General features: G+C 37.3%; 1 protein-coding gene across 5 annotated transcripts in view; it reads right to left on the bottom strand.

The window, feature by feature from the left end:
• ARHGAP15 (Rho GTPase activating protein 15) overlaps window positions 1-13,615 on the bottom strand; it is a 616,446-nt gene that overhangs the window by 528,234 nt on the left and 74,597 nt on the right. For all 5 annotated transcript variants that reach the window (XM_024744104.1, XM_024744108.1, XM_024744105.1 and 2 more), the window contains one exon: window positions 11,227-11,295. In XM_024744104.1, coding sequence (XP_024599872.1) covers window positions 11,227-11,295 — 69 coding nt within the window. The remainder of the gene's footprint in view (window positions 1-11,226; window positions 11,296-13,615) is intronic.

The following is a 13,615-nucleotide window of genomic DNA, read 5'->3' as shown; positions in this document are numbered from 1 at the left end:
AGGGTGGGAGGGAGGGAGACACAAGAGGGAAGAGATATGGGAACATATGTATAACTGATTCACTCTGTTATAAAGCAGAAACTAACACATCATTGCAAAGCAATTATACTCCAATAAAGATGTAGAAAAATAAAATAAAATTTTAAATAGAAATAAAAAAATACATTAGATGAAGACATCTCTTAATAAATAATGATGAAGATAATGATGACTTATGATAATCATAGCATAGTATTTTTCACATAGCTACATTTCCAGAGAATTTCTTTTCTTTCAGCATGTTCTCCACAAGCCTAGAAGAATCTGAGGAAGCTCTCTTAGATAACTTCTAGAATCATGATGTTCAGTGGTGCCTCTTCTGTACTTAGATACGTCTATTCATTTGCTTTTCCCACCTTTTGTCCTAATGTATGCCGTCTCTTCTTCTTACTTCCAGGAAGTCTTATTTGTCTACCCCCTAAAATCCATATAATACATTTAGTATTTAAATCTGGGCATCACTAGTTTCTACAAATGTTTGGAAGAAAAATGTTGTTAAGAGCAATTAGCATCACAGAGGAGGTCCCTTTTAGGAATGTATATTGAGAAATTTTGTTGTGTAACCACAGATAAAATTTACCATTTAAGCGTTCTTATGATGAAAATAAAATAAGTTACCAAAAGCCTGACTCTATCTACCAAACAGCTACAAAATCTCTCAACCCATGATAAAAACTGATGCATACTTTCTCAGCTAAGAATATTGCCTTTTTCCCCATAAAAATATTCACTAAAAGACCACTAGGTGGATATTTAGTACCCAGAGATGTATTATTGATGACCATTTCTTTAAAAAGAGAAGGGAAATGTGAAAGTAGAAACCTAACACTCTTGCAAGGGAAATCAACATAAGCTGGCTTGAATTATACACCTTAAAATTCTCTCTCCTTGAATGTACAAGTAAAGTTTCTCTATATGCTGGATCTTTTCAGGATACCTGAGATTGAGGCCAGGGGCTGGATTTCTCATGTTAGGATTCTATAAATGGACATCATTGCCATCAAACAGGCTGAACCAATTTTCACGGCCTTTGGTCAACGCAACAGAGTTTCCAGGCATGTCCACACAGAGGTCCAGAAAAAGGAAAGAGGAAGTGGTAAATAGCAGGTTAGGTATCTTCTTTTATATTATCTTTCAAAGTCCAAGTTGCCTTCCTGGTCATTTGAAGAGGCTAATAATTCTTCTACTGTGTACTTTTACCTATTATATTTATTTCTACAGTGCATATTTTTACTTATCTATGTATCGGCATACACATTTCTACATGTAATTATATACATGTGCAACCATCATGCACTATTCCCACTTTTGTGATCAGGTGTTCACTTCTCTCCATTGTTTCTTTCATACTTGCTGCACAACCATTCATTCTTTCAACACATTTTAAAATGGTAACATCCTCTTCCCCTAAATACCAGCTGCTCTGCTCACAATGGGACTGCAAAGACTAACAGGACAACCTTAATCTTACTGAGGCTTATATCCTTGTGAGCTCACATTTCAAGATACTCCTGTTCCTCTTTTGGGGGGACTGGATACCATACTCCCCTCCAGTTATCTCAGAGACTAAGGCCAACTTTTGCCCTGGAATAGAAAACTCCAATCAGGCTTCTTACACTGAAAGCACTGCATTATTTTAAGTCCCATGCTGGGAAGCAAAGTTTCCATGAGGTACATTTAATTACTTTATTATTCCTTGTCGTCATACTTTGAAATACCTCACCATGTTCCAGGCATGAGGAATCAGTTATTCCAGGAGGCTCATAGGAGCAGAAAGAAGTATTAGGGTAAGCAGAAGATTGCTATGTATTTTGTATGTGGGTTTATATATGGTACCATAGTAATTATTCTAATTACTTATTCCTCTTTTATGTTAATCACATGGTTTGAAGGGACAGTAATCTATAAATTACAGTTGAGTATACTGGTCATCTAGGACCTAGATGGTCTTGCCGCTAGTAATTTACAAAACTCTGTATAGCTTTAAGCCTATGTTTAGGATACTATACACCAAGTTCCAGGCCAACTTGAAGTTCTTTAAAGTAGCAGCACTCCCTAAACAAAGTATACTTAAGAATTGCCAACCAATCTTTAGATGCTGAATCTGGCTTCTTGAGCTATTTGTCCAATATTCCTTAGAAGCCCTATTTAATGTTAAGTGGCAGGAAAGATCAGCAATTTGTCCAGATTGGATGCCAGCCAGTCTGCTAGCATTGAGGAAACACTCGGCAGACACAACTGTGCTGAGATACAGATGAAAAGAATGAATGGCAGTGGGATATCCAGATAGCACCTGTTTATCATCCTAAGTTGGAAGCGAGAGGCAAGGCAAGAGAGCAGATGACAACCTTTGATTAATGCTAACAGTCATGGCAGAAGGACCAGCCTGTAACCGTTAAGTACAGACACTGCAATTTTTTTTTTATATGAAGGCTTCAAGTAGTTCTCTCAGATAAAAGACTTGAATTGAAAACAATAGGTTTTCATCTACACCAGTCCACCAAAAGAATTCTGTCAAAATACATGTTTATAAATGGAAATAAACTGAATCTAAAATGTTCACCAGATTTTCATGAGAGGGTATTGGCTTTTAATAGCAGAACGACAGACCCTTTGGGCTGCTGATGTATGTAAGTGGTTGCTCTTTTCTCCTTTGTTCTGATTCCTGTTTTCACTGGCAATCCTCTGACTCCTAATTTAGCTTCCTCGGTCCTCTCACAAATAGTCAGAATGTGGGTGACAAATAGCATCAGTATATTCGCCATTATAAATTAATAAATAAGAATTATAATTTATACAGCTGACTCTTACAAATTTGGTTACTGTGAGGTAATCCTAGGGATCATCATCTCTGTAATTGTTACATACAATTTTTCAAGATCCACAAAACAGAGACAGGCCCCAGACCTGAACTGGAGAGAGCCCTCCGAAGTAGCACCACCCTGTGAAAGTTTCTGTATGACTGACTGGCCTCCTAGGAGAATTTTGTATCAATTCTGTATAACTACAAACATGCGCTACTATTATTTTGCATTTAATTATTTTCCTATTTAATAATTAGGCACTTGCTATATTTTTTTCGGAACTTTTAATAGATCGCAGTACTTTGCTGATAATCTGTTTGTTTTGATAATTTCCATTACAAAGCACAGAAGGAGGACATATCTAGTTACATCATTTTACCCCCAAATGGGGCTTCTCTTCCTTCTTAAATCTCTTCTTAACTTTTCCACCACCCACAGAAATAGAAATTTCTGTGTCTTCTTTCCACTGGCTTTTTAAAAATTATTTTTTAAGTTTCTATTTTTAAAATAAAAATTGTATATATTTACGGTGTACAATATGATGTTTTCACCTACATATACATAGTGAAATGATACTATAGTCAAGCTACTTAATATATACATTTCCTCATATAGTTATCTTTTTATTTATTTAATAAATTTATTTATTTTTGACTGCGTTGGGTCTTCATTGCTGCGTGTAGGCTTTCTCTAGTTGCGCCGAGCTGGGGCTACTCTTTGCTGTGGTGCGCGGGCTTCTCATTGTGGTGGCCTCTCCTGTTGTGGAGCATGGGCTCTAGGCACAGGCTTCAGTAGTTGTGGCACACAGGCTCAATAGTTGTGGCTCACGGGCTGTAGAGCGCAGGCTCAGTAATTGTGGTGCACGGGCTTAATTGCTCCACGGCTTGTGGGATCTTCCTGGACCAGGGCTCAAACCCGTGTTCCCTGCATTGGCAGGCAGATTCTTAACCACTGAGCCACCTGGGAAGCCCCAAAATTTAAGTCTTTTTTTTGTAGTGAGAGCATGTGAGGTCTACTCTTGTAGCAAATTTCCAGTGTACAACAGTCTTATTAACCAATATAATCACCATGCTGTATAGTTGATCGCTAGAACTTAAGTCATCCTACATAACTCCATTGGCTTTCCTTCTCTTGCCCCACTTCCCTGTTTGGGATTCATTGCTTACATTTTTCTTCTCCGTTTCCAATTATTTCTGTACTGGCTCTAGCTTTCTTGCTATATCAGATCTGCTGACCATGTGTGTGGACTTGCAGTAGAACAGAAACAAAAACAAGGAAAAAAAAATCACCTTCAAAATGCAGCTTATCTGTACATCATATAAAGTACTAAGTACATAAAAACTGTAAATGCTTAATTATAGGACTATCTTACATATAGCTGGAGAATGAACTATGATGCATTTAGAGGGGTGAAATATAATATTTCTGCCTAATGTAGATACATAATTTACTGTGTGCATACTTTAAAAAAGTGGTAAACCAAAATTCTCAAGTTGGATACAATAATTACACAAAAAGGAGGATAGAAGAAAAGCAAAGAAAAACGATGCTGTGTCATACATGAGTGATGCCTGTAAAGGAGTAATAAAGCATTCTCCAAGAAGTTCTGGAGAAGCTGGTCTTGACTTCAGGTCTCAAAGTTAGGCATGGTTTGCTCATTGTAAATTATTTATACCCTGCAGTGTGTATGCTGCACAATGCTTTCACGGGTATTCTCCCTCTCTTACTCTCAGGATAAGAGAATATGTTGTGCTTTGGGGTTCTGCTGAATGTCTTAAACTGTTTTTCAAATGTTGGGTTTGGCAAAGTACATATAATGTTTTGCCAAGTGAATTTCCCCATCATTTTAAACCCCTGTGTATTTCAAGAGAAATTTTACCCACATGTCTCTGATTTATTTACCCTTAACTCATCAAAATATCATCTTGAATAAGCTACATTTTGATGTTTAAGAACCCCCATAACCTTTTCCTGAGCATTTCATCTTGTAACCAGTGTGTTTCATTTGGTCACCACCAAAATATCCAGGTTCTAATTGGGAAACAGGCTGATGAGGGAACCTCTTTTTGTCTTAAGAATTTCAGTCTTCTGGAGGCTTTTCCTGTGTATCACATCTCCTTTCTCCTCCTTTACTTCTCCTTCCCTGACTTCTATTTCTTTGTTTCCTTGATCTAAATATGTTGTTCTTTCTTTGCCCGTCATTGGAATTCAGTGAGAATCGCCTTCCTGGTCACTGCCTGGGCAACTTATTAGCCTAATTCAATTGCTTTGTTATAACCTAATTTTGGTCAAGGCAGTAGGGAAGAAAGGATTGCTCAATGTTAACAACCTTTTTTTTTGTTGTGTTTGTTCTGCTCTACTCTACAGTTAAATGAATTTCAAATGTAGGCCTGGATGGGAGAAGTCATGGTAACCTGTTTCTGTGTTTTAATGGCTTCTGAACTCTGTATCATCACCTCAAGGCCCATCAACATCTGAGCACTGCCTCAATCTGCCCACACTTCCAGACTTATTTCCCTGCTCTAGCCAGTGTGGCATTCTTGCAGTTTTTCCAATGTAACCACTTTGTTCTGACTTCCAGACCTTTGCACTTGATGTTCCTTCAGTTTACATCATTCTTCCAGTAATTTGCTTGACAAACTCTAGTCACCCTACAAATCTCAATTTAAATGCCCCTTTCAAAGAGTGATCTTATGACTACTTAATCCAAGGTAGGCTCTCCCTCTTTCATAGAAACTTGTTTGTCTGCTGTCATAGCATGTTGTGTAATTTGCATTCAGAGAATTATGCCTTTCTTTACTCGTTTAATACTTTTCTTCACCCCTAGACTGACAGCCCCTCCAAAAAAGGACATGACTATTTAGCATATCATTGCATACCCTAAACCCAGCCCGGTGCCCAGCACAGGGATGGCCTCAACAAACATTGGAATTAACACACTCCTACAAAACACTGTGAAAATTATACTCCAATAAAATTTTTTTTTTAAATAAAAAACACACTCCTGCTGTTTGAGTAAAGGAAGGGTACATAAAGCAATGAAAACTTGGAGATGGTTTGTATTACTGTTATTAAATTATATAACATTATTAACATACTGCCAGCTTGAAGATCTGGGAAGAAGTTTTTTTCAGAAAATCTAATTCTATCTTAACAAAGTAGAATTTTGAAAGACTGAAGAGCTTTTGAAAATTTTTTGCAATTTGAGGAAAGCACAGCCTGATCAATAGAATTATTCGCCCAAAGGGGCCGTCCTTTGTTTTAAAATAAGAAAACACTGTATGCTCACAATGTCTTTCATCCTTAAAGCCCTCACAAGTATTAATTAATCCACAAAATGATATCTGGCTCCAAAAGGTAGAATCTGTGACTTACGGTTTATCTGCAAAAGCCTGCTTTGCCCCCAAGCCATGGCAACTTCCTGAGCTCTGGCCTCCAAATCCTTCTAGCTCAGGAGGTAGCAGATGATTCTCTAAAACCTGCCACAGGCTTTTGACTCCTGCAGGGTTATCTGCAGACATGTCTTATACTCTTTTGATAAACATAAAGATGATAAAGATTTAACATGCTATAAACAGGGTTATTTTTCTTGAACATTTCTTTAGGGGGAAAAGGGAAAATGCCCGGAAAATAATTAGGTCTCACGAAGAGTTATAATATGAAATATACAAGATCAGGAAACAAACACATATTAGTATATTTGACGTTTCATGTTTAAAATCTTTGCCACATTACAGAACTGGTTAAGCAACAACATGGCTTCTCAGAAAATAATATAGTCTCATGCATTGATAGCATATGGATTTGCACACCAAGTGGCATAAATGACTTCAGCTGTCAGTGAACTGGGTAGTTTCTGCCCTAAGATTTCAGACTCCAAATAGGAATATATTTTTGTCAGTATTCAAAAGAAATGCATTATGTTTCTGTTTAACCGTGTTGATCACAACCTACTTTATTAAAGGGGAAGTTGAGAGGTAAAGCATGGTTACCAAAGGGTGATAGCATCTATGGGAGCATCCACCATGGCAGACTCCACTGTCATAAAGTGAATTACTTTTCTCCGAAGGGAGTGCATCAAATAGGATACTTTTGCCAGTTGTGCTTAAAGCCAAAGCCTCCCATGATTGCTGGATACTGTTCAAGGAAGTTCTAAATATAGGAGATAAAGGAAATGGGATTTATAGCAGACAATGTAGGATATAAATAAGCTCAAAGATCCATATAGTAAAAATAATGAGTAATAACATCAACTTAAAGGATTTTACTATTTTCTACAGTGTTTTGGTGTATATCATTTTATATATGGTAGTTGATCCTGGTAGGTACTGGCAAGGGAAACTACTGCAAGAACCTATTGGATGATTCCAGAAGCAACACTGAGGCAGGCATGAGGGAAAGAAAAAGAGATGTAGAGATGAAGGAAGGAACACATCAGATTTGCAGAAAAAATATGTGAATCTAGGTTAAAAATAATTATACAGTTATATTAGTCAAATATAAAGACAGCTTTATAGGTTCTAGAAAATAATTCAAGTCTTGATGTAAACAGTAATGGATAATTAAAAATTAATCAGAGGGACTTCCCTAGTGGCCCAGTGGTTAAGAATCCGCCTGCCAATGCAGGGAACATGGGTTCAAGCCCTGGTCCAGGAAGATCCCACATGCCGCGGAGCAACTAAGCCTGGGGGCCACAACTACTGAGCCTGCGTGCCACAACTACTGAAGCCTGCGCTCCTAGAGCCCGTGCTCTGCAACAAGAGAAGCCACCGCAATGAGAAGCCCTGGCACTGCAACGAAGAGTAGCCCCCGCTTGCTGCAACTAGTGAAAGCCCGCATGCAGCAACGAAGACCCAATGCAGCCAAAAATAAATTAATAAGTAAATGAAATTAAAAAAAATACTAATCAGAATTTGTTGTTTGAGGGAATTGGTGGTTATTTTGGAATCGTCTACCATAATGAAGTAATTCATAAGTAAGACGTGTGGGGGAAAGATAATCATTTGTCTTTAAAGTAACATTAAATAAGCAATTTAATTCAAGTAGAGATTGATGAATAAAAGTTGAACATAACCTCTGTTCACAAGATAGAGCAAGATAAACAAGTAGTCAAAGAGAGGGTCCAGGGAAACCCAACTCAGGAATAGGAAGTAAATTGGTTGGTAGTTCCAGTAGAGTTTAGAGAGAGAGAGAGAGAGAGAGAGAGAGAGGGAGAGGGGGAGAGTGTGTGTGCTTGTGTAGACAGAGAGTAACAGAGAGAGAGAGATGCAGAGAAAGAGATTCAGAAAGACTGCAAACTGAAGAGGTCAACAAATTACTCTTTTTTTTCCTTCTATCAGCAGTACTTCCCAATGTCACTTTTACAAGGTTATCTGACCTAGAATAGAGTATTGAGCACTTAGATATATTTTCTTTTAGTTAAACTATCCATAATTTGAGATATTAAAAATGAGTTTCATTTATTGAGAATTGAGGCTGCAGAGTCAAAACACATAACTATAGACCAGCAAACCAACAAATAACCTTAAAGGTAGGAAGTTATTAAACTGACAAAACTATTTCTGAATATTCTATTTTTTTTAATATTAGCCTATGCTTGATGTATAGGCATAGCACAAATACACCATTAGTTATTGATTAAATTTAAGTAATGACCATAATTTTAATTTTTAAAATTCATAATTAATATATATTTCATGTAAAAATTTTGAGACACTTTAAGGCATTTTTCAAATATAATCCATATATATTTGTACATGTAAAATTATATATAATTGCATATATATTTATATTACGTACACACATGTTCATATAGCTTCATTTTCAGTCTAACTTTTGCCATGTTTCATCAAACACTTCAGAGAAACATTTGCACGCACGTGCTATATTTAAAAAAGAGCACTTTATATGTTCTGTAAGGCAAATTTATAGAAAAGAAACACAATTATTTTCTATTCACTGTACAGCTATACTATGCCAGGCCTTCTATGAAGTTTTAATAATAAAACAGTAAGTGAAGCATAGCTCTCCCCTCAAATACTTATAGTGCAGTAAGAGACAAGTAAAAGGAAACAGGCAATTTTAGTGTGATTAGAGATAGAGGCAATTTAGAGACAGAGGCAAGGCCAAGCTGCTATAGGAAGGTAGAATAAAGAAGGGCTACCTGATACAAAGTTGAGGAAGCAAAGAAATACTTTCCAGGGAAAATGGTCTCTAAGTTGAAACCTAAGTGATTAATTTTGAAAACAAGATATTGTTATATCTAACTGAATTTTAAAATGTCTTTCACTATGAATAGCAGTCATATATTTATTAATCTCCAAAATCAACAATATTGTTTTAATAAATCTTTAATATCTTATCATTAAATCAATTGACAAACATGTCTTTTCTGAACAAATACTAGTCCCAGAAGCAATGTAAGGGGAAGTATGATATAATAAAGAAAATACAAGTCATGACCCCTAACTTCAAAGCATTTATAGTCTAGCCATGGAACAAGTCTATTACCCATGAAATAAGAGAGAACAACACAAAAGAGTGCTGAGATGAAGGAACTATAATTGTTACAGAAAATCCAAACTCCTTCAGGGTGAGAACCATGTCTTAATCATGTTACTATTGCTGGCTTGAGGTTGTGTATTTGGCAGTAGATAATAAATAAAGTAAATCAGAGCCGTGGGAGAAGTCTATAGACTTGGTGCTATAGAAAATAGGAAGCTGTTGAAAGTTCTGACAAGGAGAATGAAATAATGAAGGTACTGTTTAAAGAAGGTTGGTGTGGAAGGTTGTACAGTAGCACAGGATCAGTGGGAAAGGCATGGTGGGATACAGTGGGGTGAGACCAAAAGCATGTGAAGGCCTCAGAAAGGGTGTGCCTGTATACATGGAGAAAAAGATGAGGCCACCACATCCACTGTGGAGAAACCACCTCAGAAAATGTTGACATGTGAAGGGTCATAGAGAAAATAAAGGATCCAAAGAAAATGTGTTCTCAGCCTAGATAAACATTTGCTACTAATAGAAATGGGATAGATTGGGAGTTTGGGACCAACATGTACACACTACTATATTTAAAATAGATAACCAACAAGGACCTACTATATAGCAGAGGGAACTCTGCTCAATATTCTGTAATAGCCTAAATGGGAATATAATTTGAAAAAGAATAGATACATGTATATGTATAATTGAATCACTTTGCTGTACACCTGAAACTAACACATTGTTAATCAACTATACTCCAATATAAAATAAAAATTTAACTAAATAAATAAAATTTTAAAACAAGTCGTCTCTATTAAAAAGAGCTAACGTTTTGTTTTTAACAGCTATTAAAAAAATAGAGATGGGGTTCAATGGAAATAGGAATCAATTTGGGAAGATGGTGATGGTGTGTTCAACTTGGGATATTTCATTTTAAGGATGACACCAAGATGCGCTGAGAACAAATGACTAAGTAGCACTTCAAGATATATGATGAGATAATGAAGAGAAAGTACACAAGTATAGATCTGTGTACTATGAGCTTGGAAATTAAAAAAAAAGTCATTAACTATTTCATTTGTGCACTCATTTAACACACATTTACTGAGATTTTACTATGTTCTAGCAATTGTTATAATCATGGGAATAGTTATAAACATAGGCGACAATAACCCTGCTCTCACAGAACTTTCTAAGGAGATGACAAACAAATAAAAAGAAACTGCAGAGTATACCACATGGTGGTACGTTCTATGCAGAAAATTAAATTAGGGTAAGAGAAAAGAAGTGTGGACAGAAATGGTGGGTTTTTAAATTTGCTCATTTGTGTTTAGGGGACACTAGAGAAGAGCTATCTTAAAAGGTGATATTTGAACAGAGATGCAAAGAAAAGGAACGAATAAGCCCTAAAAATTTCTGGGCGCCAAATGAAGTATTTTGTATCAGGCAGAGGAAAGAAGAGGGGAAACGGCCCTGTGGAAAAAGTAAGGAGGTCATTTTGGCAGGAGCAGAATAAGCCAGACTCTTGTCTTCTCAGTTTGCATGCTTTGAAGGAGCAAGCCACCATGCTGGGAAAGCCCAAGTGTCAAGGAAGTAAGAGTAGCCTCTGGCCAAAAGCCCTGAAGGAACTAAATCCTGCCAGCAACCACGTACCTGAACTTGAAAACAGATCTTTCCCCAGTCAAGCCTTCAGATGTGACCCCAATTTTGGCTTAAACCTTGAGTGCAAACTTTTGAAAGGCTCTGAGCCACAGGACCCTGCTAGGTTATGCCCAGATTCCTTACCCACAGAAACATGAGATAATAATATGTGCTGTTCCAAGTTGCTGGGTTCTGAGGTAATTTATTTTGTAGCAGTAGATAAATAATACAGTACTGAAGTGAAATAATCACTTACCAGTTGTTCCAGGGGAGGAATGACATCTTTCAAGACATGCTGTGAATGATTCCTTCTGTGCCGGGATACCTGAAAAAATAGTGACATATGATACTATTATATTATTTTGCTTAAAAAAAAAACTTTAAATGATTTAAAAGAGCGTAATTTAGTAAAAGTGCACATGAAAATAACCATATTCAGATTCATTCAAAAAGGCGAATAAAGTACATTTAAATGGGAAGTAAATGTTTTGGACATTAATTTGAGTAAGATGTGTACTCAAAGACGGCTGGCTGCAACAATATCTCATATTGCATGTGGTCTTCTTACTGTGTGACCTTGAGACCCCTCCTATCAAATGGTGAGGTCTATGTTCTTTCATTTCAAACTTGGGCAGACCTTTATACCTGCCTTAACCAAAACATATGGCAGAAGTAATACTATATGGACTCCAAATATTAGAGCATAAAAATATCACGCACTGCCCCCTTGTTCTCTTGGAATACTCCCAGCTCATCTTCTTCCACAGACACGGGGCTCTGGCTCCTGCCTGCATGTTCTCTCTGTTGTTGGAGCCTGGAGCCCCGCTCTCTGGGCACAGGTGTCCACTCCCTTGCCTGCTGAGACCTGTGGAAAGGGGCTTCCGGGGCCAAGATCCCTTTTTCCAGAGGAAAAGCAGAGATCTGAGTTTACTTTTGTTTTTTCCATTACAGCTGTACCCTTGGGGACAGGTGGGGAGGGAAGGTGAGGGCTCTGGGTGATGCTATGATGTGGCACTGGCTATTGAGTAATAAATTTGCTATGGATTGTAAAAAAAAAAAAAAAAAAGTCACCAAATCATCCCATACAGAGAGACCACAGGGAGAGACCTCGTAAGTCTTCTAGATGACAGACTAGCTGAGGTTCCAGCAGACAGCCAGTATCAACCACCAATCACGTGAGTATAAAGATATCCTGATGATTCCTTCTTCCAGCCATTGAACCACCCCCAGCTTTCAAGTCTTCCCAGCAGAGACCTCAAACACTGTACGAGAAATAAGCCGTTCCTGTTGTGCCTTATCTGAATTTTTGACCAGATTCCATAAGCATAAAAAAATCATTGCTTTATACCTCTATGTTTCAGTGTGATCTGCAATGCTGTAGTAATAACTGGAACAAAATATTTAATATTGAAACACTTTGTGCTTATGCTATGTTATGAACTCAGCTTTTTCGGAGTTAATGTGCTATTAATTTCCCTGTCTTATACTATTATCCAGATATATATAAATATATAATAATCATACAACAAGTGCTTTTGGAACAAATTTGTTTTAAATGCCTTATTGTTCTTTCTCCTGAAGAAGCATCGTAGACAGATTCTATAATTAAAAAAAAAAGTGAGGAATTTATAATTAAAAATCATTATCTTGAAAATTTAAATAGAAGCTCTCATTAAGAGTACTATTTCACTAAACAGGAATTTTCCAGTACTTTGAATGAAGGAGAGAGTGGAAAGGATTGGGACAAAGCACTAGGAAGAAAAAGGAAGAGACAGAGGCAGAGACTGAGAGAGACAAAGAGAGAGAAAGGCATGAGTGCAAGGAATCTTTAAATAAAGCAGGCTCAAGTACCATGTCTAGAAAGGAACTTTGGATGTCTTTGACTCTGCTTACCAGCACATGCAACAGACTGAGCGAATTAGATCAATGTCTACTAAGATTTTGAGGGAACTGTATTCCCAAAGAAACCAAAAACCTGGCCTAAAAACCCTGTGATTCTATTCAATCCCTGAATCCCATATTTGCTCCACAAAAACTGAATTATGAAGGAAGTACAACATTCAAGGAAGCCATTTTCTTCAATTCCCACTTCAGATGTGGCCCAAGAAGGATAATGGGGAAGGAAGAGACTCCAGAAAGCAGAGCCAGAAACCTGGGAGAACAATGGATATGGGAAATTCTCCAAGAAAGAAGAGCCAGAAACTGTCTCTACTGCCAGGGCAGGGTCTCAGAGGACCTGCCCAGCAGGATTACAATCATCACTTTGGTCCAGAGACTGTTGGTCATTTACCATTCTTTCCTTTACAAACAAGACGATCTTTGTTTGTTTGTTTATTTCCAGGTATTAAGTTCTTGCCCCACCATTTTCTATTGGATATGATGGGGAGGGCAGGACAGAGAGCTTATTTTTCAAGTTCTAAATTCTTAACACCCTGGAGAAAATTTGGGCCTGATGAAGAAAGCTACTTATCACCAGAGATTCTGGAACTGGAGCTTGAGGCAGTAACTGGATGGGACTTTTGGTTGTCTCCTTTGAGGAGGTATATGGGTATATTTCTAAGTGTTGGAATACAGGTGCAAATTGATATATGGGAGGGAGGAAGAGCCTGGTGGTCACTCACCAAATTCTGTGCTCTCTTTCCTGA

Source organism: Neophocaena asiaeorientalis, unplaced genomic scaffold, assembly GCF_003031525.2.
Source record: "Neophocaena asiaeorientalis asiaeorientalis breed wild unplaced genomic scaffold, Neophocaena_asiaeorientalis_V1.1 scaffold11, whole genome shotgun sequence".
Lineage (NCBI taxonomy): Eukaryota > Metazoa > Chordata > Mammalia > Artiodactyla > Phocoenidae > Neophocaena > Neophocaena asiaeorientalis.
The sequence above is the reverse complement of the archived record's forward strand: the minus strand, read 5'-3'. Positions and strand labels throughout refer to the sequence as shown.